The 27,798-nt window shown below is 52.7% G+C and overlaps 1 protein-coding gene across 1 annotated transcript in view; it reads left to right on the forward strand.

Annotated features, from left to right (window-relative positions):
* The window catches only part of SIM2 (SIM bHLH transcription factor 2), a gene marked incomplete at both ends in the record, with an annotated part of 44,847 nt that extends 19,605 nt beyond the window's left edge, over positions 1–25,242 (forward strand). The window contains 7 exons of the mRNA XM_079705019.1: positions 2,842–2,927; positions 4,752–4,951; positions 9,464–9,570; positions 19,731–19,878; positions 21,438–21,606; positions 22,168–22,576; positions 24,806–25,242. Of these exons, the coding sequence (XP_079561145.1) occupies positions 2,842–2,927; positions 4,752–4,951; positions 9,464–9,570; positions 19,731–19,878; positions 21,438–21,606; positions 22,168–22,576; positions 24,806–25,242 (1,556 nt within the window). The remainder of the gene's footprint in view (positions 1–2,841; positions 2,928–4,751; positions 4,952–9,463; positions 9,571–19,730; positions 19,879–21,437; positions 21,607–22,167; positions 22,577–24,805) is intronic.
* Positions 25,243–27,798: the final 2,556 nt, after the last annotated feature.

Genomic DNA, 27,798 nt, shown 5'->3' on the forward strand with positions numbered 1-27,798 from the left:
ACTGCATGGGGAAAATTACATCTTTATTCCCTCTAGGTGAAATCTAGCACTTCCTTTGCTCGTAGATTGTAGACAGTAAGCCATCTTACTATCACAAGTACCTGTGGCTTTGCCTACAACAAGATTCACAGATATTTTCATTTCACCTTATGGTTGTTTCGGGTATTTAAACATATCGGTTGTGCTCACCACTACTTTGAAATGTCAGGAGCTGTGAGTCTGCTACAGGATCTTGTTATTTAATGTGTTAATAAAGTAGCACATTTAAAACCACAGCACCACTTGTTTGAATATTTTGATGTTTTTCAATACAGCTGATCCCCTTTGTAATCTCATATATTTTATGCTCTCAGAAACATTATTCTGGGTGGGTATCTGCAGGTTTTGTGCCACAGCACGAGTCAGTTAAGAAGCCTTGGTCTAGACGGATGAGGCAGGTCCGTCTTGCTGACCTGGCTCCATTTGGCGGACAGCCCCAACATTTAGCACGTATTAACGTGATCCCCACTGTTTTAAGCACCCTGTTAGAACAGTTGTGGCCTGGCTCTTCAGTGAGGGTGTGGAACATGTCTTCACACAAATGACTCCTTAATTTACAATTGCCGTGTGTGCTAGGAAGACACAGAAGAACTTATTCCAGGGGCCCTGGCCTTGTAACTCCCTCTGATGGCCCAATGAGACCAACCAGTATGCTGACCAAAGGGTCTCTTGTCTGCTTTGGACTATGGTATCCCAACTCGGCCAGAATCCCCTAGTGAGACAAAATGCCAAAGAAGAAGTGTCAAAAGTGATGAGAATGGGGTAGCCAGGCACAGAAAAAAAAATGGGTTCCATTCTTATTGCTTCCTCCTGGGATGGGTCATTCTGAGGCTAGGAGGAGAGAACACAGAATAGCACACTCAGTTTTAAAACCCCTTGCAGATCCAGCTCTGTGGCCCCCATGTTCTAGCCCCAGAAATAGTCACCATGTGTCTACCAAGGAGGGAGACTGGTATGTTGGTTTCTGAAATGAGATGGGGGCTTAGTTGTAGCTATGGCCTGTGGTGCTTAAGTCCTTGGAAATGGTCCGGCTGCGTAAATGAACAGGAATATGACTCTGAAGAAATAATTTCCAACAAAATAAGGGCTAGGAGAGCACATTGCTTCCGAATCTAATGCTTTCACTGTGGGGTTGCTTAAAGTCGGACAAAGACAGCTGGAATCTTAGAGAATTCCTCAGAACATTGTGTTGCGTGTGTGTGTGTGTGTGTGTGTGTGTTTAATTGAAGTACAGTTGATTCACAATGTTCTATTAGTTTCAGGTGTACAGCAAAGTGATTCTGTTTTATATATATCCTTTGTCAGATTCTTTTCCACTATAGGCTTTTACAAGATATTGAATGTGTTGTTGTTTTAAAAAGTTACCGTGTGTAAATTGCACGGGAGTGGGCTTTCTGCCAGTAGCTCCGGTTTCATTTTACCCTTCCATGTCATAGCCTTTAAAAAAGTGTTTAGAAAATGACAGCAAATGGGAGTATCGGGAGACCCATCCAGTTTCCTGCGGGGTCCACGTCTAAGGTGGGCCAACAGTGCAGGAGGAGAAGGCCTGGGAGCCGGGGGATCTCCCACGGACTCATTTCCACGGCCAACCGAGTGTTCAGGCTCTGAGGTTCACAGCATCTGGTTTTCACCTCAGTTGCAGAGTTGGTTTCCTGTGTCTGAACTGGCCTCCTTGTTTTATGGTAATTGTATGAGAAGCAGGCTCTCCCCAGAACTGGATAGTTAATTACTGGGTGATGGTTTTTACACCTGAGCGTGCTCTTCTGGAAATGGGGTAGACAGGCCGCCATGTTAGAGGGAAGCCTTCTGCCTCCAGACCCCAGCTGTGCAGAGAAATTGTGGGTAGATATGGCAGCCCCTCCAACTAGGGGAGGGGGGCCTCTGAGGTGATGCCCTTATCTCCACTGGGCAGTGCCCTCAGGGAGGGGCGGAAGACCTTGCTTCCATTCCTAGCGGTAACCTTTCTTTAAAAATTAATTTATTAACCACCACCAAAGAGCTGTTTATTTAGAGTGGAATGACCTCGCTCTCACCCTGGGGTGAGGACAGTCTGCCATCCGTGCCCAGAGAGCTGGTGTCCGCTCACTAAAGCAGAGGGTGTTTCCTTGGGGGACGTTTGCGTTTGCAGTAGTGAGGTCGGAGATTCGTGTGTGAGGCCTGCGACAGGAATGAAGGAAAGGCTTTGGGCCAGAGAAAGGAGTGGGGGGGTGGGCGTCCATCCAGGGCTGTAACTGAGGGTGAAAGCTTTGATCTGGCCCAGTGGGTCTGCTGGGTCCCCTGCCCCATCCCACGACGCAGGGCAGGCTCGGTGCCCATGGCCGTGGGCGCACTGGCACGAGCACGGCCCTGGGGCCGGCTCCCTCTGCTAGGGAAAGGCCTGCACTTCTGACTCTCAGTCAGTCAGAGGGGGGACGCCAGATGCTTCTGGGCTTCCCGGCAGGCTCGGCACCCGCCCAGGGCTGGCCAAGGCGATGCTCCTGGCACCAGGCCTGTCTGTGGCCACCATCAGGGGACCACGGCAGGTTGAGCTGGGCTGGGTCGCTGCGCATGGATCCTCACCTTGGCCCCAGGTTGGCGTTGAGCAAGGTCTTGCTGTGGCCATGCTTCGGGCTACCCCTGGAAGGCGCACGTGGAAGCTGCGCCGGGTCCTGGCCACCGCCTCTCTGGGTGGGGTTCTGGGTGGACTGGGCCAAGGCCTCTGGCTGCCTGATCTGGTCCAGAGGGTTTATTGGGAACGTTGGGATAAAGTCAGGGGAAGCACCATGGGACAGTTTGTCAATCTAACCTCACGCCTGCTTTCAGAGTATGAGATCGAGAGGTCGTTCTTTCTTCGAATGAAGTGTGTCTTGGCGAAAAGAAACGCCGGCCTGACCTGCAGCGGATACAAGGTACCGGGATCCAAGGGCTTGCGGGCGGGAAGGGGGCAGCAGTGGGTCGGTGGGTCTTCGCTGTGCTTTGTGCTTTGCTTCCCGTTCAGGAACGTCTGCAGACAGGAAGGCACCACTGCCTAATGTAGAACTTTCTAGGGACGCTACTCAGGGCCAGTGTGAGACCTGGAATCTTACTGGGATATTCCAGGCAGGCTGGATTTCGTTGTCTGAGGCCGGGAATCAATGGGGCTAAGGGTAGAATTTGACCTTGGCACCTTCAGGTTCTACATTGCACACAGGGCAGTAGCGCTGGAGCAGCCGCGCCTCGACTTCCTCCTGCCTCAGAGGAGAGAGGGTCATCAGCCCACCGCTCTGGAGCTAGAGGCGGACGGGAGCCTTTTTGCGGGAGAGTTTGTATAAAAGGAGGGAGGGGTGGGGTGAAGAGAGAGGGGGGAGTCCTGTGCCTTTGCCCTTTGTCCTGTCTTTCTGGAATGTCCCTCCGCCCTCCTCCCCATCCCAGGGTCCGCCTTCCCTCAGCCTCTCCTCAGCCCCGCTCCTTTGAGCCTCAATGCTAGCTCTTCCTTTTGACCATTACCTCACTCTGTTTCATAGATTGGGAGATACTTTTCTTATTTGCTGTCCCAGACCCTAAACCTCAGAGGTGGAAGCCTCCGGCACCACCCTGCACCCTGTAGATATTCTTCTGGAGACTTGGGTCCTGAGATGTTTCTGACACTTACTAACCATCCAACTGTCTGATCTTAAGTAAAACCCATCACCTACCTGGTCCTCAGTTTCCTCATCAGTAAAATGGGAGAATAGACCCCAAGGATTCTAAGATTTGTTCCAGCCCTAAAGACTGTGAGTGTATTCAGGAATCCTGGAGGAAAGGTTTTGAAAAGAGGATTTAAAATTTTAGCTGTTCATCGCTGCTGTTTTGATGACCATGATCCTTTCAAAGATTTTACTGACTGTAACTTGTGTAAATGCTTCAATATTGAAGCTTAGGGCTGTACAAATGTTTCCGTTTGATATTTGGAACACTATAGATTTTCTCCTATATGGTTCTTGGCTATAACAATTAGAAGTGTTTCTATATAGCCACGCTGGATTTTTGTTCATTACAAGTGGATAAAATCTTGAATTATAAATAAAGTAAATAAAATCAAATAATCATACATTCAAAATGAGGACTTTTTTTTTTAAGGGAATTCCCTGGCGGTCCAGTGGTTAGGACTCCACACTCCCACTGCAGGGGGCACGGGTTCGATCCCTGGTCGGGGAACTAAGATCCCGCATGCCTCACAGCCAGAAAAAAGAAAAAAATGAGGACTTTTTTGATGGTACTGAAAGAACTCTTCATTTACTGGAGTGATATAGCTTGTCAAATTATTTAAATGTCAAGTTAGCAATTACGAAATTCAGTCTCATTGGGAGATGATGAGCTTTAGAGTTACCGAAGTGAACATTATGGAACAAATGGTCAGCTCCCCAAAATGCCATTGTTGTGTCATCTAATTGCAATGGCCATGAGTTAATTATGCATAAATCCATTATATAGTAGAGAGTCTTCACTTGTGGAGTTACTTGAGCATAGTCAATTGCATAAGATAACTCTTAATATTTTATGACGATATTGTTTCCTAAGAAAGAAGCATAGTTCATTTCTTCTGAGCAGTGAATCAGATGTCTGTCAGCATGTTCGCTGCATGGCTCAGTAGAGGCTGGGCTGGGGGAATATTCCAACCTGTTCCAGAAAAGAAGCAGACCCAGAGCCAGGAGCAGTGGGTACCAGTCTGACCTCTGGGTCGCCACCAGCTGACCCTGCCTGTGCTTTCCCAGGTCATACACTGCAGCGGCTACTTGAAGATCAGGCAGTATATGCTGGACATGTCCCTGTACGACTCATGCTACCAGATCGTGGGGCTGGTGGCCGTGGGCCAGTCACTGCCGCCCAGCGCCATCACTGAGATCAAGCTGCACAGCAACATGTTCATGTTCAGGGCCAGCCTTGACCTGAAGCTGATATTCCTGGATTCCAGGTGAGTTTGGCACCTGCTGCTGCAGAGTTCCGGAAGATTCTGATGGTGGAAACTGGCCCCTGAAAGCTACACTATTAAACCAAAATGTAGCAAGCAATAAGCTGTACTAAGAATATGAATTAGAAAGAGATTTAGTGAAAGAATTAGTATCGACCTTAATAGTCCAGGGGTGGCCGGCCTCTCCAGCTTATAGGTACTTGTTTTATTTGTTTATATTTTCATCCTCTCACTGGAGTTTGAACTGGAAATATGTGTTGTGGGCAAAAGTTAGCCTTTTGAAGACCCATGAGGTCAGGATTCTGCCTTGTGTCTCCGTCAAGTTGGTAGGACTTTAAAACAAACAGAAAGTCTCCACTCTGAGCCGTGTGTGTTACTGCGAGGGCTTCCAGCTCCAGCTGGCGGGAAGCCGAGCTCTGCGGTCCCTGCAGGGCTGAGGCAGCGAGCAGAGAGGGGGCCTTCGCTGGGGGGAAGGCTGGACCCACAGGTGCCCATTGGCGTCTGGGCTGGGAGGGCACCTCTGGCTGACGGGGAGGGCGAGGCTGCAGCGTCCCCAGAACTGTCTCCCACTTGGCGAGGCCCAGCAATTTGAGAATCTCCTCTCAGAGAGAGGAGGGAGGGTGGACGAGGCAGAGGCACCGACCTGTTGTTTCACTGGGCTTGGGGAAGCGTCTGTGCGTTCCCCAAGGCAGGCTGCAGGCCTGCGGGGCTCCCTGGGCTTCCATTTTCTTTGCCCATTTGGCTACTCACGAGGAGGTTAGGAAAGATGAAGCTACATAGTAGATGGGAAACATCTGTAAAAGTGAAAAGCCTGATACACCTGCAAGGTGAGCCATTTTGCCTCTTGGCCTTTAAGATTCCTCAACTGTACAGACAGAAATGAGTGTTCAGAGACCCAACTCCTGACTTTTGGTGTGTGTAGCTGAGCTTTCTGGGAGAAAAGTTTTACACACACACACACACATTTTCCTGTATGTCCTGAAGCTAGGATTTATTGACTTTTTTTCACTTTTTAAAAATTGTGGGGCTTCCCTGGTGGCGCAGTGGTTGAGAGTCCGCCTGCCGATGCAGGGGACACGGGTTCGTGCCCCGGTCCGGGAAGATCCCACATGCCGCAGAGCGGCTGGGCCCGTGCGCCATGGCCACTGAGCGTGCGCGTCCGGAGCCTGTGCTCCGCAACGGGAGAGGCCACAGCAGTGAGAGGCCCGCGTACCGCAAAAAAAAAAAAAAAAAAAAAAGTGGACTGCAAGAAAATCTGACTGTCCATGTTCATTATTTTAGAAATTTGGGAGGATACGACGGGTTTCTCCCTTGTTTTGTCTTCGAGTGTTTCTTTGACCATCCTGGGAAAAGCCTCTGAGGCTTGGGGAATCCTCTAGAAGAGGAAAGAGGGGTGTCTCCCCAGAGGAGAGCTTTCAGGTCTTCTCGAGTTGTTGAATCCACACAGCTTTGAAACGTGAGGGACAAACCAGGGAGCTTTACGGAAGAGGTTATGTGAGTTTAGCTCAGAGGCCAGCTTGCTCCTGAAGGGAGCCTCTACTTTTGGGTGTAAGGGCCGTACCCCCGAGGTGAGTAGTAAAGCAAGGTGGCCCTCTCGAGGAGGACTTCCTGCCTCTACAGAAGCCCGTGAAGTTCTTCCTAATAAGTACCAGGAAGCTTTTAGCAAAGCCTTGAGGTCTTTTCTGAAACCCAGTCGTCTAGGAGGTCCTGAAGAATTCTTCACACTCTGGTCTTCAGTCGGTTGCAGCTCGATGGTCTTTGAAAGGCCACTGGGCTGGGCGACAGAGGAGCTGGCCCAGGGCCAGGGGTCAGTAGAATGGCCTGGCAGGGTGATGTCAACTCCTACATCCAAACCCCAGAAGCCACGGCAAGGGGTTGGCCTGAAGCCCAGCAGCCCCAAAGTCACAGGGGCCAGGGTGGGAGTCCTGGCAGGAGGGCCCAGCTGGTGCCCCCCCGCCAGCATAATCCCAGACAAAACTGAACTCGGCGTAACCTGAAATCTGGTTCATAGGGGTTTTGTGGTATTTCACTTTGAAACTGTAGCTGGTGCTTTTGCTAAGGATGGGTGAACCCGGCGATGTTTGGGGTTTGGCAAATCCCTCTGACAGGTCTTCAGACACTAGAGGGTTGGAAAAAAACAAGAGGGCAGCCTGCCAAACCCTTCCCTTCCCCTTTAATTTTTAAAGCCAGTGTGTACTTTGATGAGAAACTTAATACATGTGTTTCTGATTCATTTACACATTCGGGGCCGTTGTTCTGAAACTTTACGTCCAAAGGGTCTGGGAAGCCTCTTTCATCCCCACACCGTAGAGATGCCTGGTTTTCTTTTTGGGGGGAAGCCAGACGTCTCAATTTTCCTGCCACACGGAGTTAGACTCCAGTGGGGCCTGAAGTTCTAGGTGGCCCTTGGACAGGTCCCCCGAGCCCTGAGAGGCTCTGGCCTGTGCAAATTCCCTTTCTACCCACCTCCAGCCCCAGCTCCTTCCTGCCCTGGAGGAACACCGTGGAAATGTGCACACCAAATAGTGAGTGATTCCATAGAAATATGAGGCTCACAGAGATTTACGACCCAAAGCCTGTGCAGAGCTCCACAGAAAGGGGAGCGGGTTAGGGAATGAAAGTGAGGTCAAGTTTCCCCATTTAATTTACAGCTAACATTTCAGATCTGGGCCAGCAGGGCCCCTAGGCCCTGTCACCTGCAGTCCCCACTGACTTCTCACCATGGCCTCACCTCCTTTGGAATCCCCTCTTGTCTCCACTTTCATCTGTTCTTGAATATCTGTCACCAAGATGTTAGGGCCACCTCCTCCGAGGGCATGGCTCCCAGCACCGTTATCCACGGCCTGGGAATCCATACCACGGCCACATGCAATTTTCACCTACGGGTGGAGTGATCCAAATGCTAGCGATGATGCCGTCTTGGATGCTGAGAGCCACTCTTCTTCAAAGAACTGAAGTGGGGAATGAATATGCCTGGGGCTCAATAAGAATAAAAACTGGGCAATGGCGAATAAGGACAGGGAGAATGCTTCCATTTCCACAGCGAGCTTAATAAGCCTTACCTTCAGTCACAACAGTTTCGGGTGTTATTATACTATTTTCTGGGGGAAAACAGTCTTCCACCGATAGGAGTCTTCTTTTTTTTTTATTTTTTATTTTTACAAAGTAGTTACTTTGCCCTATTGCCTCGTCTGCTTTTTTTTTTTTTTAAGGAATTCCTTAATTTTATAATTATTTATTTATTTATTTTTTTTTTTTTTGGCTGTGTTGGGCCTTCGCTTCTCTGCGAGGGCTTTCTCTAGTTGCGGCAAGCGGGGGCCACTCTTCATCGCGGTGCGCGGGCCTCTCACTATCATAGCCTCTCTTGTTGCGGAGCACAGGCTCCAGACACGCAGGCTCAGTAGTTGCGGCTCATGGGCCTAGTTGCTCTGCAGCATGTAGGATCTTCCCAGACCAGGGCTTGAACCCGTGTCCCCTGCATTAGCAGGCAGATTCTCAATCACTGCGCCACCAGGGAAGCCCCAGATAGGAGTCTTAAACGTCTCCAGTTACTCCCTAAATCCCATCTGCAGGAATCACCCAATCATCATAGCATCATCCTGAGACCAACTGTGCCAGGTAACAGTGTCCAGTGTGGAATGGAGGGTTACAGGTTCGCATACACAATAGGCAGGATGTGGAACCAACCCAAGTGTCCATCATCAGGTGAAAGGATGAAAAAAAATGTGGTACCTACACAAAACAGAATATTATGCAGCCATAAAAAAGGAACGACATTCTGATAGATGCTACAACGTGGATGAACCTCGAAAACATGTTAAGTGAAAGAAGCCACACAAGAAGAAGACACAAAAGGTCAAATATTGCATCCCTCCACTCAGAGGAAATATCTAGAGGAGACAAATTGCTAGAGATAGAATGTAGAAGAGAGGTTGCCAGGGATTTGGGGAGGGGGAAGTGGGGGGTTATTGTTTGATGGGTGCAGAGTTTCTGTTCGGGATGATGAAAATGTTCTGGAAATGGAAGTGGAGATGGTCATACAACATTGTGAATTGTACACTTTAAAATGGTTAAAATGGTAAATTTTATGTCGTGCATATTTTACCAGAGTATTTTTTAAAACTTTCACACAGGACTTTCCCCCCAAAAAACCCCAGCGAGTGGGCTCCGTCTCACCTTGGTAGCTCCTCCCAGTATCAGTATCAAGTCCACTCTTAAGCATCCTCTGATAGGCTTCACCTTGAAAAGGTATTGACCGTTTTGAGCCATCCCAAACCTTCCAGCCAGTGGCTTCAGAAGGACATTCCTTCTCATGAAGAGTGCTGCGAGGTGCACTGGGCTGGAGCTCATAGACTTTCTTGTAAAAAAAAGATCATTCTCAGTTTCCAAAATCAACACTCTCTCCACCCACCCCCAAGCCTTTTAGCACTTGATTAGTTGGAAAAACCAATGTTAGTTTAAATGAAACGCAATCTGCAGGGCATTGTAATTCACGGAGCCATTGTCCTCCCCCAGGGTGACCGAGCTGACTGGCTACGAGCCACAGGACCTGATCGAGAAGACCCTGTACCATCACGTGCACGGCTGCGACGTCTTCCACCTGCGATATGCACACCACCTCTGTGAGTACCGCGCTCCCCCTGGCCAGGAGCCCTGGCAGCCAGGGAGGGAGCGCCGAGGGCAGAGTGGGGCGTCCCTTGTTTGATGCAATAACTCCCCATCGTGCACCCACGAACCTTAAACATCAAGCCTGTCTCCAGGTAGCCCTTGCTTTCAGCACAGGCACTCATTGTCACTTCTCAGCTATCCAGTGAAACCCTGGCAGGTGTGGGGTGATGTGGAAGTTGCTGGATTCTATTCAGTAGATTATGGATTTGGAACCTAAATTTCTCTATGACATCTGGATAGCAGTTGTGGATAACGACAACAGCAGTAGAAGAACTGATACTTACAGGGCCCTTACTAATGTCCGGCGCTTGTTTGTTTAAGTGATTAAATACATTACCAACCAAGTGAGGGAGGTTCTCATGTTCACGATCCTCCCTTTGCTGTAGAGGATGCTGAGGTTCAGAGAGGTTAAGCCACTTGCCTGTGGTCACACAGCAAGGAGGTGACATACCTGGGAGCTGAACCCAGTGAATTCAGCCTCCAACCACTGTCCATCATCGGTTAGGAAGCTCAGGGAGACCACAGGTTTCTAGGATGGGAGAAGTCCACGTAGAAAGAGAAAACCAGCAGTATTCCATTTGTCAACAGAAGAAGTTTGGGGAATATCTGGATGCGAGGGTGGAGGCGCTCGTCACTGAAATGGTTAAAGACGTAACACTTTTCTTGTGGAACCAAATTGAGGCAGCAAATAACTGGGATGTAGATTACCTCATCTTCCCGCCGTCCAGCCCCACCGTGCTAATGGCCGGTCCAGGGGTGCTTGTTAACGGGGTATGGAGGGCTGGGGGAGCCAGATCTTCTGTAACGTGGCCCAGGTGGCACGTCCTCCTTCTTGCTGTGTGTTGACTAAGAGGCATCAGAGGACAAGATGCTGGTGTCGGTTGCAGCTGGGCGACGGGTCCCAGGGCTGCTCGATCCTCAGCCACGCCATCCGCCTGGCCATTTGGTGACAGCTGGGACTCAGTTAGCCTGGCCGTTACTAGGGTATCGCTCTCTTCCCGAGTCACTAAGGGCAGAAGCCTGTGACAACCGGGAGGTTGGCTGGGCGGATGCCGTCAGCTTTTTCCTGCTGCTTGTAATTCACAGCATGAAAAAGCCCCCGTGCATGGAAATACATGGAGTTGTGAGCAGCTTTTTATGTCTTTTTTTAAAAAAATGGCCAAATCGTGATCTCATATAAACGTCCCTGACCTTCTCGAAGCCCAGCTTGGTAGGAAGCAGCTGCCTAGTGTTTAGAAGGGCTCCGCAGGTCAGGTCACTGATATGGGAGCTAGAAATCTTCCTTGTGTAAACGGGGTAGGAAGTGTCGATTACAGAATTAGGTCTTCGGGAGACCTGAAAGGCAGGGCGGGCGGTAGAGAGGAGCCGCTGGGAACGTGTGCTCTGGAGTCGGGGGTGGAAGAGGCACCTGCTGGAGGCTGTGCACCACCGAACAGTCTAGAGGGAAGGACAGGTGTGTGGGGGGGTGCGCAGGCAGGGGAGCAAATGGGAGGGTTCACAGCTCCACAGCTCCCTGCCACTGTCAGGGTGTCCGAGGAAAAGCCCCAGCCCTGGGGGTCCCAGCCCCATCCCCTGAGGCAGGAGCACAGTGAGCCTCTCTCTCCAGCACAGGAGTTGAAAGCAAACCCTTGAATTACACGAAGGGAGAGTTATTTTTCAAAGCAGGGCTGCAGTGTGGGGAAGTAGCCTGTAAGCGCAGAGAAAGGAAGCTCACGGAACTGGTCTTCGTTTCAAACACCATTTTTCATCTCTCGCATTGCGTGGCTAACAGAGGAGCACAGGGTTTTTCAGGGGGAACAAATTCAACTTGTGTTTTGGAAATGTAATGACGGCCATGGCGGTGGCCAGTGGGAGGCTCCCGTGTCCCCGACACGGACCAGATGCTTTTCGCACAGGAACCAGAGGGGAGCTGAGCCAGGTGGGCCAGGTGAGTCTGGGAGGTGGAGAGGCCTGTCTGTGGGTGGGACGGGCCACTGGGTGCTCAGGCCTTCAGTGGTCCTGACCACACGATGGGTCTTCAACTTGTCCACCAGGGGCCCCCGTCTTCCTGAGCTCATCTGACTTCGTAAACCTACCGGGGGGTGGGGGGTTTATTCGAGAGGTCTCCTGCGATGTACGTGATGAATTCGCCTCACTTCATTTGGAATTGGGATTTCCAGACTTTGCGATTATCGAAAGGTCCCTGAGAGGGAAGGTGCACACGGGCTTCCAAGGGACACGCAGAAAAGGCGGAGGGTTTCCACACCTGAGGGAGCACGGCTTTGCCAAATGAGCTAGAATTGGTGAATCAAAGAAAACAGAAAATAGCAGTCTTGGCAGTGCTTGCTGCTGGGCTGTGACCCTGACCTTCACTGTGGCCGAGAAACCGCCGCGGGGGCGGGAGGTGCAGAACACAGGGCAGCGAGGCCAGGGGACGGCGGCCGTGGCCTTGGATCCCACCCGTCTCCCCTCCACCAGCTTCCCTGCCCGCCCCGCCCCATGTCAACGAAAGCCGAGTGACAGCCGGAAACAGCCGAGGCCTCTACCCACGCATCGGGTGGGAGTGGGTCTCCCGGAGCTCAGCCTCGGCTCCAGCCTAGGAACCGTCTCCAGACGTCCCTCAGGGCAGCCGACACACTTCCCAGAACGTTACTTCCCCTCCAGAGCTGGACGAGGAAAGGGAAGACAGTCTGCGACCAGGGCAGGTGTTCGGAGGCGGGTCTTCAGGGCGTGCTGTTCGGGAGATTTTGAAACCTCTCTGTCCGGCGGTCCCTGCGGCCTCTCTCTCCTTCCCGGGCTTCCCGTTCCCGCCTCTCCACCCCCAGGGCTGCTTGGCATCTGTTTAATTTCCTTAAAAAACAGGAGCTGAGTCTGAGGTTCAAGGGCAGTAGTTTATTTGGACAGTGGCTGGAGCAGGGGCAGCGAATGGGAAGTGAGGTGCGGAAGGGAGGGACCCATCGAAGGGGCGCGTCCGGCGGCAGCTGCCACAGGCCACCGGCCCTCAATCCCCCGGGGACCCGAGGAGGCCAGGCAGGACACCTGCCTCAGCTGTGGCACCGAGGAGAGAGGGAGTGGGGGGATTTACACACTCCAGGCACTGGCTGAGGCTGCCCTCGGGGTGTCGTACCCCTCATCTGCCACGGGCTCAGCCAAAGAACAGCCTCAGGGGGAAGTGGGACCTCACGGTGGAGGTGGGGCCTCAGGGTGGAGGTGGGGCCTCAGGGTGGAGATGGGGCCTCAGGGTGGAGATGGCGTCTCAGGGTGGAGATGGGGACTCGGGGTGGAGATGGGGCCTCGGGGTGGAGATGGGGCCTCGGGGTGGAGATGGGGACTCAGGGTAGAGATGGGGCCTCAGGGGGGCGGGGGGCCAGGTGGGGGGAGCCTGGGTGGGAGGTGGGGCCTCTGGAAGTTTCTGGGGCGTCCGTGGTGGGGGGAGGGGTGTGAGGCGGCCAGTCCCGAGTGAGGGTCCACCTCTTCACTGCGTGTCCTCAGCTTCGTCCCCTCCCTGGCTCCGTGCGGCACTGTCCCTCCACGGGCTGCCCCTCGCCTGTCCTTGCGCGCGTGGCTCTCCCCTCTCTGGGGGCCTCTTGCCCCCACTGTGCAGGGCCCCTGCTGGGCGGCCGGAGCGTCCTCCACACTGAAGCTCCGCCCCGTGAGGGCTGAGGCGAGCCCCCCACTCTGTCCGGTTCTGTTTCCACCCCCGGCTCGGTGCCCACGCGGGGCCCGGCCTCTTGCTTCTGGGCAGCGCGTTCCCTCATCCTGCTCACGTGCTGTGCGTCCTGCCAATCAGCTCAGGCTGCCGGAACCAAACGCTACAGACTGGGCTTCAGCAGCAGCAGTGCGTTTTCTCATTGTCCTGGAGGCCAGAAGTCAAGGTCAAGAAGTCGGCAGGGCTGGTTTCTTTGCTCTCCTTGCTGTGTAGACGCCCGGCCGTCTCCACCCTGTGTCCTCACGTGCCTTCCCTTCCGTGTGTGTCTGGGTCGCCTTCTCCTCTTCTGCTAAGGACACAGTCATACTGGGTCAGGGCCCACCCACGTGGCTTCATTTCACCTGACACCTCTTTGAAGGCCCCGTCTCCAGACACAGCTGTGTCCTGAGGTCCTGGCGTTGGGATGTGAACATGTGAATTTGACGAGAGGACACAATTCAGCCTATAAAAGGGGCTTCCCTTTATTATCTGTGTGTCCTCGCCTGAGTGGTGGGCACGGTCCCATCCCCACAGCTTAGCTGGACATCCCGGCTTGGGGAGGGCAGGTGAGGAGACCGAGAAGGTGGGACGCGTCCCTTCACAAGGTGACTTTTCAGTCCTGCCTGTCGCCGGCTGCTCTGGCGGCTCAGGGGCCCGGCCGAGCCTCCCGCCCTGCAGGCTCCCCACGGGTCCCCGCAGTGGCCCCTGGCGACTGGACCTCGAGTCCTTCAATCCGACCACAGCCGGAGCTGGCCTGGGGGCTGCCCCCAGGGCCTGGGCACCCGCATGGCTTTGACTGCTTCCTCTCCATGCACCACAGCTGAAGGCGGCCACGGTGACCCACCCGCTGGGCCCCTCAGGCCTCCGAGGCCCCCAGGGAGCCTGCTGGTCCTGTGAAACGTACAGACCGACTGTCTTGGCCGTTGATCAGGTAACTCAGCTCAGGAAGAGAACTAACAGTTGCCGACACCCAGGACCGAAGGGAGCTCGCTGTCCGGTTTCCCCGGGCCACGCTTTCTCCACGCCGGTGTCCGAAACCCAGGAGCCAGGCGAAGGGCTCTGCTAGAGGCCTCACTGGACGTAACAAGTGGTGGTCCTGCAGGACCGTGGTCAGCCGTATGGTTTCCACACATTCTTCAAAACGTTATCTTAACCGGCAGCAGGCGTCCACGGGGTCCGAAGAAAGCTCAGCCCAGCAAGACAGGGAATCAACGCCTTCCAGAAAGTCAGCCTTGTGAGCAGGGCTGGCCCTTGCGGTCTGGGGGAGCACAGGCTTCCAGAGGCCAGCTAGATGGGGGCTGGGATGGCCCCGGCACCTCAGCCTCTGGTCAGTGTGGTCCTGGGCATTCCCAGCTGAGCCCTCCAAGTGAATCTGTGCCAGGGCTTTCCCCAGAACCTTCTGTAAGGAGATCCTCTAGGGGACCCTCTAGGTAACGTCTTGGACCCTCCTAGCTCGTTCCTGGCTCACTGCCTCCTGGTGGCTGAGGGGAGGCCCTGGCAGCCCTGTCCCGTGGCCTTGGGAAGGTCCTCCCAGCTGGGGCCTGCCTCCCTGCCTCCCTGCTCCCTTTGCAAAGCATTTGGGAGACTCTCGTATATGGGGGGCTTGACCTGCAGGTCCTCGGGGTGGGCAGGGGGCAGCCTGGTGCACAGGCGGGGCGGAGATCAATATCCGTAAACTTGAAGATGTGTGTCAGGGACACCAGGCAGGTTTCTTGTGGACACAGTGTTTTAGAAGAACCATCATGTCTGCATGGCTGTTCATCCGAAGTAGTTCTGAATTTCACCTAGTTCTCTAGGTAGGACCCTGTCCAGAGTGGGCCAAGCCCAAATGCCAAAGAGAACACAGGCTGTGTCCAACTATCAAAACATTTCAATGTCACAGAAAGGCTTTGGAGCCTGAATATGTGGTCCACATATTTCAAGCAATAACTGTTATAACAAAATTATAGGACGGCTGGTGTAGACCCATGGAAAACACACTTTAAATGACATACAGGGGCCACAAACTCAAATGTTTATGGGGCCAGACATGTAACATGAATGTATGAGTGGGTGCAGATAGGGCAATATGGAGTGGTGGAGCTTGTGGCTAACTGGAGAACACATGACCCATCCAAAGACATTCTGGGTAGCAGCAACACTATGCCACCAACAAAGCACATCTGTGGACACATGCAGTCCATGGGATGTCAGCTTGCAACCACTCTGTAGCACAGCTGTGGAACAGGGACAAAGGTCTTCAAATAGAAAATACACTTGAAAGAAGTTTCCAATCTACCGTGAGGAGTTTTGATTGACATCACAGGGAGGCTGGCTTCCGCCGCTGGCCTCTCTTGCCTCTGGACTGGAAATGGATGATGGGGTTTAATTCATATGCAGGTCCTTTCTAGACACTCCCCTCTAAAAGAGTCTGGAGGTAGAAGCAGCTTTGTCTTCCTGACGAAGGTGCAGGAAGCCTGTGCATTAAGGGGGAGCCGTGAGCAATGAGACGGGAAATAATCGATACTAGAAAGCACAGTGCGATCTACATGCAGTCCTGCTCCCTGGGAGCAGTTTGGACATTTATAGGTGTGGCTTGATGGGTCTGGCTGAGCCCATCTTCTGTGGTCAGTGTCACTTTGCAGATGTTGCACAATGCAGCCCCCTGGAAGTTCTTCCCCCCCGGGCTTTCCAGGTCTCAGCGACCAAACTCCCTCCAGCCCCAGGTGTAGAGCAGAGGCGTGGGGGGTCAAGGACACCAAGACCCGCTCCTCAAAGGACCACGTGGCTTGTCTCCGGTCTCGCTGACTGTGCTCTCCCTGAGGCTCTGCTGGCAGAGACGAGAGCCAGGAAGAGCACCGGGATTGCACTTCCATCTTCCCCACCCGGGTGGTTAGTTTCCTGTGGCAGCTGTAACCAAATACCACAAGCCGAGTGGCGTGAAACAGCAGCAGTATACTGTCTCACAGTCCTGGAGGTCAAGGTGTCGGCAGGGTCATGCTTCCTATGGAGCTTCTAGGAGACGAGCCTTCCTGACTCCTCCAGTTTCTGGTGGCTGCCAGTGGTCCTTGGCTTGTGGCCACAAACCCCAGTCTCTGCCTCCGGCTCCCTCTGTGTGTCTGTGTCTTCTCCTTTTCTGTCTCTGTTATTAGAATGATAGCACCTTGAGATCCTTAATGACATCTACAAAGACCGTTTTCCCAAATACGGTCGCATTTGCGGTTCTAGGGGTTAGAATCTAGAACATGTCTTTTGGGGGGACACTATTCAACCCACGACAGGCATTTTTGGTGTCCTTTTCAGCTCTTAAAATTCAAACCAGAAATGGATATTATGCTTGAGGCCAAAGTTTACTTTCCTTCCAGAGGCCAGCTTGTTGACATGGCTATGCCTCCAGGAAAAATTCTGGAACCAGGAGGAATTCTGGAGGAACCAGGAAGGCCATCTATTTTTCTGGATAGTGTTATTTGTGGAAGTAGAAGTTCCATTCCAGAGTGGCCTCGGAAAACGGTGACCACTGGCTCTCATCTGGGCGTGGATCCCCTGGATGTCAGAGATGCTGCAGCCCAGAGGAAGGTGCAAGGGCAGGGCCTCTGCCCGCAGGAGCTGACGGCTTAGGGGACATCTCCTCCCTGCCCCCATGCACCACTGCTGTAAGCAGGGCCTTGCTTCTTAGCACTCTGGCCTGGGATCCTGCAGACAGATTATTAAATTCAACAGATTGGATGAGGAGCTAGAGCAAACCAAGGAATGTTGTGACTAAGTGTCTAGGATTTCATCTTGGATTGATATGTTGATTATTGCCATGGGTCACAGAGAAGCCAAAAAAAAAAAAAATTAAAAAGAACTACATCTATGTTTGTTTGGTCTCTGTATCTAAAGCTTCATCGTAGAAGACTCAGGGAGGGTCAGCACTAATAAAATCTCTGCAAATTCTGCCATTTGAATCCTAATGTAAAATATTTGGGATAAATATTCCAATAGTCATTTCATTCAGCTTAAGATAATTATGGAGAAATTTTAGGAGTATTGTAAGAAATAAGGGGAAGTATAAAGTATAAGAAAAAGGGGGCTTCCCTGGTGGCGCAGTGGTTGAGAGTCTGCCTGCCGATGCAGGGGACACAGGTTCGTGCCCCGGTCCGGGAAGATCCCACATGCCGCGGAGCGACTGGGACCGTGACACATGGCCGCTGAGCCTGCACGTCCGGAACCTGTGCTCTGCAACGGGAGAGGCCACAACAGTGAGAGGTCCGTGTACCACAAAAAAAAAAGAAAAGAAAAAGAAAAAGGAAAAGTATAATGTCGTAGTCCCAGGGGCTTTACAAACACTGCAAGGAATAGATTTCAAAGCCAAAGAGATTAACAGGTGTTTCTGTTGAAGAAAGAATGCCATCTCGGGAAATCCACAGATGGGACCTCACTTTGATCATGCTGCCCCTCTTTGGGGGCCATAAGCAAAGTGGTTGACTGAGTCTCCCCTAAACATTGGCCCACACCCACCCCCATAAGTAGCTACACAGAACCTTTGAGAGGCCGCTGCCCCCTCCTCACACAATGGCCCCTGAGAACTGGGAGTCAGAGGACGTGGCTTGGGCCCCAGCCATGTCCTCAAGCTCTGTTTTCCTGGTGATGCCCACCTGCCACGGGTGTGTGTAGGGGTAAATGAGAGTGTATGAGCAGGAAATAGGAACCTTGTATTTTGTTGTTAAAAAAGCAATCCTCAAAAGGAGAAGCAGCACTGTAAAGGCTCTTCCCTGCTACCACGGGCTACACTCTTCAGCATGATCATACTTCTGCCAACTGAGTCCAGTGACATGCCGATGTTAAGCCTGGGAAGAAAAGAGCTGGTCCTGCGCTGTTCGAGCCCGGCCTCGGCGTCTGGGCTGGATGGTGGTTACACGTTTGACCCTGGCTTCATCCCTAGGGGGTGCGGGGCCTCATAGACGTTGTATTTCCACTTCCCACCCCCAGACAGACTGCTTACCCATGTGACAATTAACTAAAATTTCATTCTGATTATAAAACGAATACCCCCTCCTTGTTGGAAATTCAGAAAATCAAGAAAAGAAAATGAAAACTACCTGTAATTTTCTCAGTCTGATAAATGAGCGCTAGTAGGTCGAGTCCTTTGCGCACGTCTGCCACTGTTCTAAAGCTTCACACGAATGCTCTAACCCTCACAGCAACCGATGGTGTAGGGGCTGTGATTATCTTCCTGTTATAGTTGGGGAAACCGAGGCACAGGGAGTTAGTAACTTGTCCAAGATCACAGTTAGTTGGGCTTGTATACGTGTGTGTATATGTGTTTGTGTGTGCACGCACACACTTTTTCATAATTAGGAGTATACGTTACGCAGTTGAGTCTTGTCTTTCCTTCATTTAACGTTGTGTCGTGTGTATTCCCCATCATGTTACAAATTCTTATCAGTCATCATGTTAGTGACTGCTTGGTACCCCATCACTTATATACCCTCTTCCCTTTTATTAGACAGTTAAGTCTCCCCTCCCTTTTCTCCTGAATTATAAGCAGGACTTCAAGGAATCTCTTTGCCCTTGAGTCTTTCTTTGCATTACTCGTAATTCCCATAGGAGAAACTCCTAGATATGAAATCGGTGTGCCAGTGGGTATGAGCTGTGGATCCAGAAGGCCCTCACCAATTCACCTTCCTCCCCACAGCACGCCCCCTGCTCTCCCGAAGGCCCTGAGGGGAATCAGTGCAGTTTAGGTGCCCCTGGAGGCTTTGGAAGTGGGCTGCGCAGAGGTCCAGAGTTTGTAGCCCTGCACAGAAGATGGGCCTGCAGGCCCAGCTTTCAGAAATGACATAGCCCTGTAGAGGTCTCTCCTACGTGAGCATCATAGGAAATTCGTGGGCCCAGGGAAAACTAGGGTTAATGGGAAGAAGTATAAATGGCAATAGAGTAACAGTTTCACTGTGAGTACACACATGTTCCGGGGAACAGCAAAACTCAGCAACAATGTGACACTTCGTTGAATGCACTTAACTTACTATTGGGTTTAAATAACTACATCACCCCCCACCCCCCGCTTCCTTCCACCTATTATGAGTTTGGGGGATTAGAACGTAATTACGGCATTTTGGAAACTAAAAAACAAAACCAATATTATCACTCTTCCAGGTGCCAATGTTGTCTGGGGACTGATTGCTTCTCCCAGTGAAAGCAGTGACAATTAAATTCGAGTTCTTCACAGGGGAGGGGAGAAGTTGCTCCACGGACCCCGTGAAATTGTAGGCAAAAATCTTGCATGTGCGCATGTGCGTGTGAGCGCTCACACGCACGTGTGCATCTTCGTGTGGAGAAAGCCCACTCCCTTAGTCAAGTTCTCAGAGGTGTCCTTGACCCCAGAAAGGTCCAGAACCTGGGCTGTAGGTCAGCCGCGGGGGCAGCCTCCTCCAAGGCGGGTCCTGCTGACCATTCCCCAGGACTCATGTCACCTTGTGCTTGCAGTGCTGGTGAAGGGCCAGGTCACCACCAAGTACTACCGGCTGCTGTCCAAGCTTGGCGGCTGGGTGTGGGTGCAGAGCTGCGCCACCGTCGTGCACAACAGCCGCTCGTCCCGGCCCCACTGCATCGTGAGTGTCAATTATGTCCTCACGTAAGTCAGACGCATTTGTTTCTCTCCTTGCTCTCTCCTCCTCCCCCGGCCCTCATCAGCTCGCTCCCGGAAGCACCATCTCTCTCTCCCTCTGTCTTTCTGGAACTGTTCATCTGTCTCCTGTTTTGTTTTAGTGAACAATCTGGTTGTCTGGGAGGGGCTGAACGATTCCTGTATCAGCACTGAGGGCCGGGTGTGCCCCGAGGCTGAGGATGGGATCGGACGGCCCGGGGGGTGACTGGGCTGAGGGCGGGCGGGCGATGCCCCCCATCTTGACCAGGATGGAAAGGGGTGCACATCCCGGACCAAGAATACAAACTTATACTCTCTGGGCCCACAGACATTTAGGTCATCCTGCTGCTTCTGCCATTTGAGACAGGGGCTATCTCCCATGTTTTCCTTGCCTTCCTACGTAGCCTGTTGTAAATGATAGTGAATATTTAGCACCTTTAAAACTCCAGAAGGGGCTTCCCTGGTGGCACAGTGGTTGAGAGTCCGCCTGCTGATGCAGGGGACACAGGTTCGTGCCCCGGTCCGGGAAGATCCCACATGCCGCGGAGCGGCTGGGCCCGTGAGCCATGGCCGCTGAGCCTGCGCGTCCGGAGCCTGTGCTCCGCAACGGGAGAGGCCACAGCAGTGAGAGGCCCGCGTACCGCAAAAAAAAAAAAAAAAAAAAAAAAAAAACTCCAGAAGGTTAAGTTCAGTCGCAGTTAAGACCATTAGAAGCAACAGGACCTAAGTCTACCTGGGACCATACGTTCCTCTCCGCCCACCGTGGCTATTATGTGTTAGATCACTTTGCACCCAGCCCCACCCTGAACAGGGTCCTCTCTGATGCAGGGAGGTTTCAGGCTCTCCCTTCTTTCACAGAGTGAGTGCCAGGTTCCTGGGGGTTTGGGGCGGGGTGAGAGGTAGGTGGTGTTTTTTTTAGAGGTAGAGTGATTTTAGCAAAACTGTACGGGAGAAAGCATTTTAGTCCCTTCATGATTCTACCTGAGCAAACAGGCCCATGTGGGCTGGGGCTGGGGCTCTGGGCACCTTCCCCTCCTGAGAATCTGACGGTGCTGGGTTGGCTCTTTAGGGCAGGAATGGGCCCCTGGTGCGGAAGTGGACAAGGCTGGAAGCCAGGCTCCTGGACCGCCAAGGGTCCCCACTCGCACCTCCCTGGTGCTAAACAGGGAAGCAGCTGGGCCGCAGACATGTACACTGATCAGTGGCATTTCTGTCCTTTCCTTTGTGCCCTGACACCCTGCCTAGTGGCGAATGCTGTCCGCAGGAAACGTGCGTGGGGCTCACGCGGTGGGAGAGAGCCGTACTGCGCCCCTCTATTCCTAACGAAAAACACTGATGTCACCCGGCATCTCCCAGGGGCTCTGAGCTCGAGGCTGCGGGGTGGCTTTTATAACGAGGGTGGGCCGTCCCTCGAACCCCAGCCCCATCCACTTAGTGGAAACGACACAGTGGAGCTTCTTGAGTCAACTTGCCCTGGGGATGGTCCCGGGAGCCCGCCCTCCCTCACAGCCCGTGGACATGACCTGTCCCGCTCTTTCGTTCCTCAGGGACATCGAATACAAGGAACTGCAGTTGTCCCTGGACCAGGTGTCCACGTCCAAGTCCCAGGACTCCTGGAGGACCGCCTTGTCTACCTCACAAGAAACTAGGAAATTAGCTAAACCCAAAAACACGAAGATGAAGACAAAGCTGAGAACAAACCCTTACCCCCCACAGGTAACACACACCACCTGCAGGGGCTTGGGGCACCTGGGCACCTCAAGGAATGAGGAACCTCTGATGGCACTCAGGGGTCTCTCAGCCTGGGAGTTTCTCTGGGATGTCCCGCCTACAGGGTGGAGATGCGGCCTGGGGAAGGCAGGCAGAGCGGACATCCAAGGGGATGAGTCAGGTCTAGGAAACAGAAGACTACACTGGGGAGGCTCATCAGCTGCTAGAATCCATGTAAACGTGGCTCAGAACGCGGGTGCCTCGTGTTTCCATAGCATTTGATTTTAATGGAAACCTTCCCTCCCTCTTTTAAAGTCTTTTGCAAGCTCTCAGAAGGCGCAAGTGGTTGCATGTATCTGGTGTGTTGTCACTTGGGGTGAGGACATCTCTTTCCACCCAGAGGGTGGGTCCCTGGGGTGCTGTCTCCTGGGCACCTGTCCCCGGTGGGACCTCGCGCCGGTGGCCGGGGTGGGCCCAGCCCTGGGATGGGGCGGGCACTATAGGATCGGAAGGCAGTTGGCCGCCGGCCCCTCGGTGAGCCCTTCATCCGTCTTCTTTGCTCGGCAGCAGTACAGCTCGTTCCAAATGGACAAACTGGAATGCGGCCAGCTCGGAAGCTGGAGAGCCAGCCCCCCCGTCCACACCCCGGTTGCCCCAGAACAGCAGCTCCATTCAGAAGGCAGCGACCTTCTGTACGCGCCGTCCTACAGCCTGCCCTTCTCCTACCATTACGGACACTTCCCTCTGGACTCTCACGTCTTCAGCAGCAAAAAGCCAATGTTGCCGGCCAAGTTCGGGCAGCCCCAAGGGTCCCCGTGCGAGGTGGCACGCTTTCTGCTGAGCGCGCTGCCAGCCAGCGGCGAGTGCCAGTGGCAGTATGCCAGCCCCCTAGTGCCGGGCAGCCCGTCTCCAGCTAAAAGCCTTTCCGAGCCGCCGGTGAACCCTGCTCGGCACAGCCTCGTGCCAAACTACGAAGGTGGGTCATGTTTGCACGAGGGGAGGGGGCGGGGCTGTGCACAGCGCTGTCGGTGGGTGGCAGATGGAAAAAGAACCCTCACACTGTGGGCAAACGTTCCTTTTTTCTGCTTCTAAGTGGGAATGGCTGTGCTTTCCTGCCCTCCCTGAGAGCGCTTCACGAGGGTGCCGAAAGCTGGGCAACTGAGCCGGTGTGCCTCGTGGGCACCAGGGACAGTGTAAAGGGCAGAGGAAACTGGGTGTTCGGCCACCCTCCATAAAAATCCTGGCCCCGTTTGCTCCCCAAAAGGGAGGCAAATGATTTTCCTATGTACTGAGAACCCCCAGCTCTATTTATTTTATACGATTACCTTCTACTCCACCCAGAAATGAACATGGAACACTATTGGTTTTCTTCCCGTGCCAGTTTTCGAAGTGTGGGAAGCGGTGGTGGAAAATCACAGGCTCAGGGACGGAAACGCCACTCACCACCCCAGGGCAAAATAGCACAAACCCTCCAGGACTCAGTTTCTTCATCTGTAAGACAGGAACGTAGGCCATGTCAATTGCCTACCGCAGGGCTTGGCACACACACAGGAATGGCCTTCCAGCCAGCTCCTCCTGGCGGCAGGCAAGCAGAGGTCCTCTGTGGAGGTGCCACCAGCTGCCCCAGGCCCAGCAGACTCCTGCCTGCTCCTTGGGACAATCCCAGGCAGAGGGTAGAAGGTGGGGATTGAGGGTTAGCTCAGCGGGGTGTGTTCCTGTTTCACCCAGACCTAACTACTGCTCAGACCGTAGACGAGGTTTGTGCAAATGTCCTGTGGGGACCACTGAATCCCAGAGAAGAGTCACCTGCGTAAGGAGAGCTCCCTGGAGTGCCCCCTCGCACCTTTCTCTCTTCTCAGGCAGCGGGGCTCTCTGCTGCTCCTAGGGCTGCTTCGTGAACCTCTTGCTCTGTGCTGTGACCCAGTCTTTACAATCCTGTGAGATAAATTTGGTCTCCGTAGACGAGAAGAAGGCTAGATCCCGGGAGAAATCGAACCTTCTTGGAGATTAACAGGACATGTTTCTCAAAAGTAGCCAGTTTAAAAAAGAACATACCGGCAGCCAGGGCAGTGCAGCTCTGCCTTTTGGCCTCAGGCAGTCCAGAGGTTTGAATCCCCAGCACCCATCTGTGCATAGGATCCCTCAAATAACCAAGGAAGGGCCAAGGGAAAAAAACAAAGGGTTTTCATAACAGCTGAAAATACTATCCACTGGAGACTGAGTTGAAAAGATTATTTTTGTGTGTGTGCGGGAGTTGACCAAGGAGATAACACAGTATTTGATTTTTTAAATTGCTATTTTGAAAGCGAAAGAGGTTAATGACCACTTCATTTGTCAGTCACTTGGTAAAAAACGGACCAAAGGTGCGAACGGGAGGGCAGTTTGTGATCGACTTCCTAGACTTTTCGATACTAAAGGAAGAGGAAGGATGTCTTAAGGTTAAAAAAAAAAAAAAGACTTCCCTGGTGGTCCAGAGGTTCAGACTCCACGCTCCCAATGCAGGGGACCTGGGTTCGATCCGAGGTCAGGGAACTAGATCCTGCATGCCACAACTAAGACCCCGTGCAGCCAAATAAGTAAATAAATAAATATTTTTTAAAAAGAGAGGGGGGAGCCAATTGATTGCAGACATCTAATTAGTGACGACGGTCATTACCTTAATTATGACTAAAGGGAGCAGGGTGATGACCGCTCCACCCTCCCCACTGAGGTGAAAGCAAGAAAGCGCAGGGCAGCCTGGGGTCACCTAACACTAGGGCCGAGGAAGCCTCTGGACCAACGCTGTCCAATATGGTGGCCACCAGCCCCTATCAGCCAGTGCAATGCGTTGCGCTCGGAGTGTCTGCACTGCATTTCAAAGACGGAAACAATACAATTTCTCCCCGATCTTTATATTGATTACACACTGAAGTAGTAGTCTAGCTATGCTGCATTAAATTAAGTATCTTACTAACACTAACTCCATCTGTCTCTCTTCGCTTTTTCCTGTGGCTGCTAGAACACTGCAACTGGCATCCTGTGATCGGACCTCGCGGGCCCGGGACGCACGCGGGAAGGGGCGAGGGCGGCTCCGGGGCTCGAGCGCGCGGGCGGCAGGGGTGGCCCAGGGGTGGTGGCGGCCCCAGGGCCCTCCGGCTTGGCGTCGCTCTGGGCATGTCCCCTTCCTCCCCCGCGCGGGCGTCTAACGTGTCGCCTGTCCCCGCAGCGCCCGCCGCAGCCGCGCGCAGGTTCGGCGAGGACACCGCGCCGCCGCTGCCGAGCTTCCCGAGCTGCGGGCACGACCGCGACGAGCCGGCGCTGGGCCCGGCCAAGGCCGCCCGCCAGGCCGCCCGCGACGGGGCGCGGCTGGCGCTGGCCCGCGCGGCCCCCGAGTGCTGCGCGCCGCCGGCCCCCGAGCCGCCGGGCGCGCCGGCGCAGCTGCCCTTCGTGCTGCTCAACTACCACCGCGTGCTGGCCCGCCGCGGGCCGCTGGGGGGCGCTGCGCCCGCCGCCCCCGCCCTCGCCGGCGGCCCCGGCGCCCCCGACGCGGCGGCCGGCGCGCTGCGACCCCGGGCCCCCGACCCCGCCGCCGCCGCCTCGCCGCCCGGCGCGCCCCTGCCGCACTACCTGGGCGCCTCGGTCATCATTACCAACGGCAGGTGACCCGCCCGGGCCGGACCGCGGAGTCCTGGGGCCGCCCCGCCTCGCGCAGGGCTGCCCGCGGGGAGAAGCCATAGGCCAGCCTCTTTGGCTCCCATTTTACCAAGTCCAGCCGAATCAAGAGGGACGAGCTGTATATGCACGATTTAAATTAATTTATACAGAGACAACTATTTTACTAGAACTCCACCGCCGACTTTTAGATTTTTACCGTAGATGCCATAATCGTCCGTGTAGAAGACAGAGACCCGGCGACGTTGGGGAGACGTGACCGCCCGACCTTTCTTCCCCAAGAGCCGGGTTTGCTGAAAGGGCGTAGCTGAGCGTCCCCGACCGCCCACGTGTGGCCTCAACTACTCCGTCTGTGGGGGGACTTGGTTTCCTCACCTTGAAATCAGGCGTGCGCGCCTTGCGTGTCCCCGATGCTCAGTAACAGTCCCTCTGGGGGCTTGGAGGAGGCTCCGCTCCTCACATACCCTCCACTTTGCGGAGGAAACCCCACCCTGATACAGTCAGGGGTGCCGGTGGGTGGCCGACCTGGAAGCTTCCTGTATCCAGAGCCCTTTTAGATTAAGTCAAGGCAGAATGTGATGATTTAAGTCCCATGAACGGACAACTCCGTTGTCTTTAAAAGTCATTCATGAGTCTAATTAAAAGCTGTTGTTTTAATTTAACCCTTTCCTTAATACAAACATCAACAAGCCCAGACAAGGGGGTGAACGTGGGTGCGCTTCACGAGTGCGTTCACAAGCTCTTATTCCCTCCTACCCCGTGAACTCTTGAGAATAGCACCTTCAGAAACATATGGAATAGGCATTAAATGCAAATATATATATATAGCCAGATATTTTATGAGAATGACATGTGGATGATTTCGGTGCCCAGTGGATTGGCTACCCCTGTCAAGTTTGATGACAAGGCAAAATCCCTCTGGCCCACACAGACCTGTAATTCCCTAGGCTCGTGTTTGCTACAAGTAGTGCTAATAAAGTTAGTTACATTGCATGTGCAATATGGAAGATTGTCAATGGACTGCGCCTTGTGGAAGAAAACATGCTAAAGGGATATAATGAAAATGATGTACATGTTGTCTTCAGCGTTTTCTGCATTTTATACAGAGCAAGAAAACTCCATATGAACATGTCATGTGTATAACAGGTAAACAGAAAACTTTTTATAAAGAACCAGCAGGGACTTCCCTGGTGGCGCAGTGGCTAAGACTCCGTGCTCCCAATGCAGGGGGCCCGGGGTTCAATCCCTGGACAGGGAACTAGATCCCACATGCATGCTGCAACTAAGAGTTCACATGCCACAACTAAGGAGCCCACATGCAGCAACTAAGACCCGGCACAACCAAATAAAATAAATAAATGTTTTAAAAAAAAAGCACCAGCAGTGTTTTTAAAATAAACTTCCATTAATTTTTGTTTTATTTTTATACTTTTGCTTCAAGACTTCACCATTAAAAACCCTACCATGGCTCTGCAGTGGATCAGCGCATTGAACCACCTTTTTCCAATCTGCTCCACACGATAAACGCTCCCTCATTTTGCTTTTTCAAAAATGGTTTACTTTTAGGAAACTATGTCCGCCTTTCTGAGTGGAAAGGTTGTTCACAAATGTCTTTAACTCACTGTTGCAGAATCAAAGTGCACCTACGTCAACTGTTCTTAAAATGTGAAAGGACCTGTTGCCCAGTGTCACTATGAGGACCTGCCTCATTCCGTAGGTGTCAGTTGCCTTATGGTACAATTTGCAAATTTAGGAACATGTGTCTTGCAGTGAAGAGACAGGGTCAGAAGAATTATAGGCATACACCCCTGCACAGCATTTCGCCATACCTCACGAGCAGCTTGTTGTGTGTGCACACATAAAATAAGCCTGGGGTATTATTTTTGTGCTGTCGAGACCCGTAATTAAACCATGATTCCAGGAAGGTGCAGGTTTGATGAGCAGGAGATCCACCTGACATTTTTCAATAAAGTACTGCAAAATGCGCTTGTGTCTACCTTGTCATTAACCATCGGGGGCTGTATAAATAAATACAAACCACGAAGGCTTCCGGAGCAGTTTAAGATCAAAGGTTACTGCTAGGAAAGAAGACCGTTAGAGATTTATAAATGAGAATAAATAGGCTTAACGATGAGTGTATATGTACTTGAAAAATAAAATGTGTACTAGGAAAAACTTCCTTGCCTAAACAAACATCACAGTTTTCATGGCCTAGAACATGAAGGAAGATTCCTCTGCAAGCCGGCTTCCAGGCGGCCAGCAGCTCGGAGAAAAGTTAACAGAGCAGTTACTATGGCAACCTGATATGATTACCTCCATCTTTCAGTCTGCACATTTAAGCTGGGGATATCGTTTCTTGACTTCCGTGAGGCTCTGGAAGAGGAAGAGGAAGCATTTTAATAAATATGCATCTCTTTCACAAAAACAGAAGAAAAAAATTGTAGTGGGTCCTAACATGTTGACAAAAATGCCAGATCAAATGGATTTGAGAAATCAGCCCAGTTCAAGACTGACTCGGCCCCCCCTCCAGTGGGCCTCCCAGAGAAA

This window comes from Hyperoodon ampullatus (assembly GCF_949752795.1).
Source record: "Hyperoodon ampullatus genome assembly, chromosome: 5".
NCBI lineage: Eukaryota > Metazoa > Chordata > Mammalia > Artiodactyla > Ziphiidae > Hyperoodon > Hyperoodon ampullatus.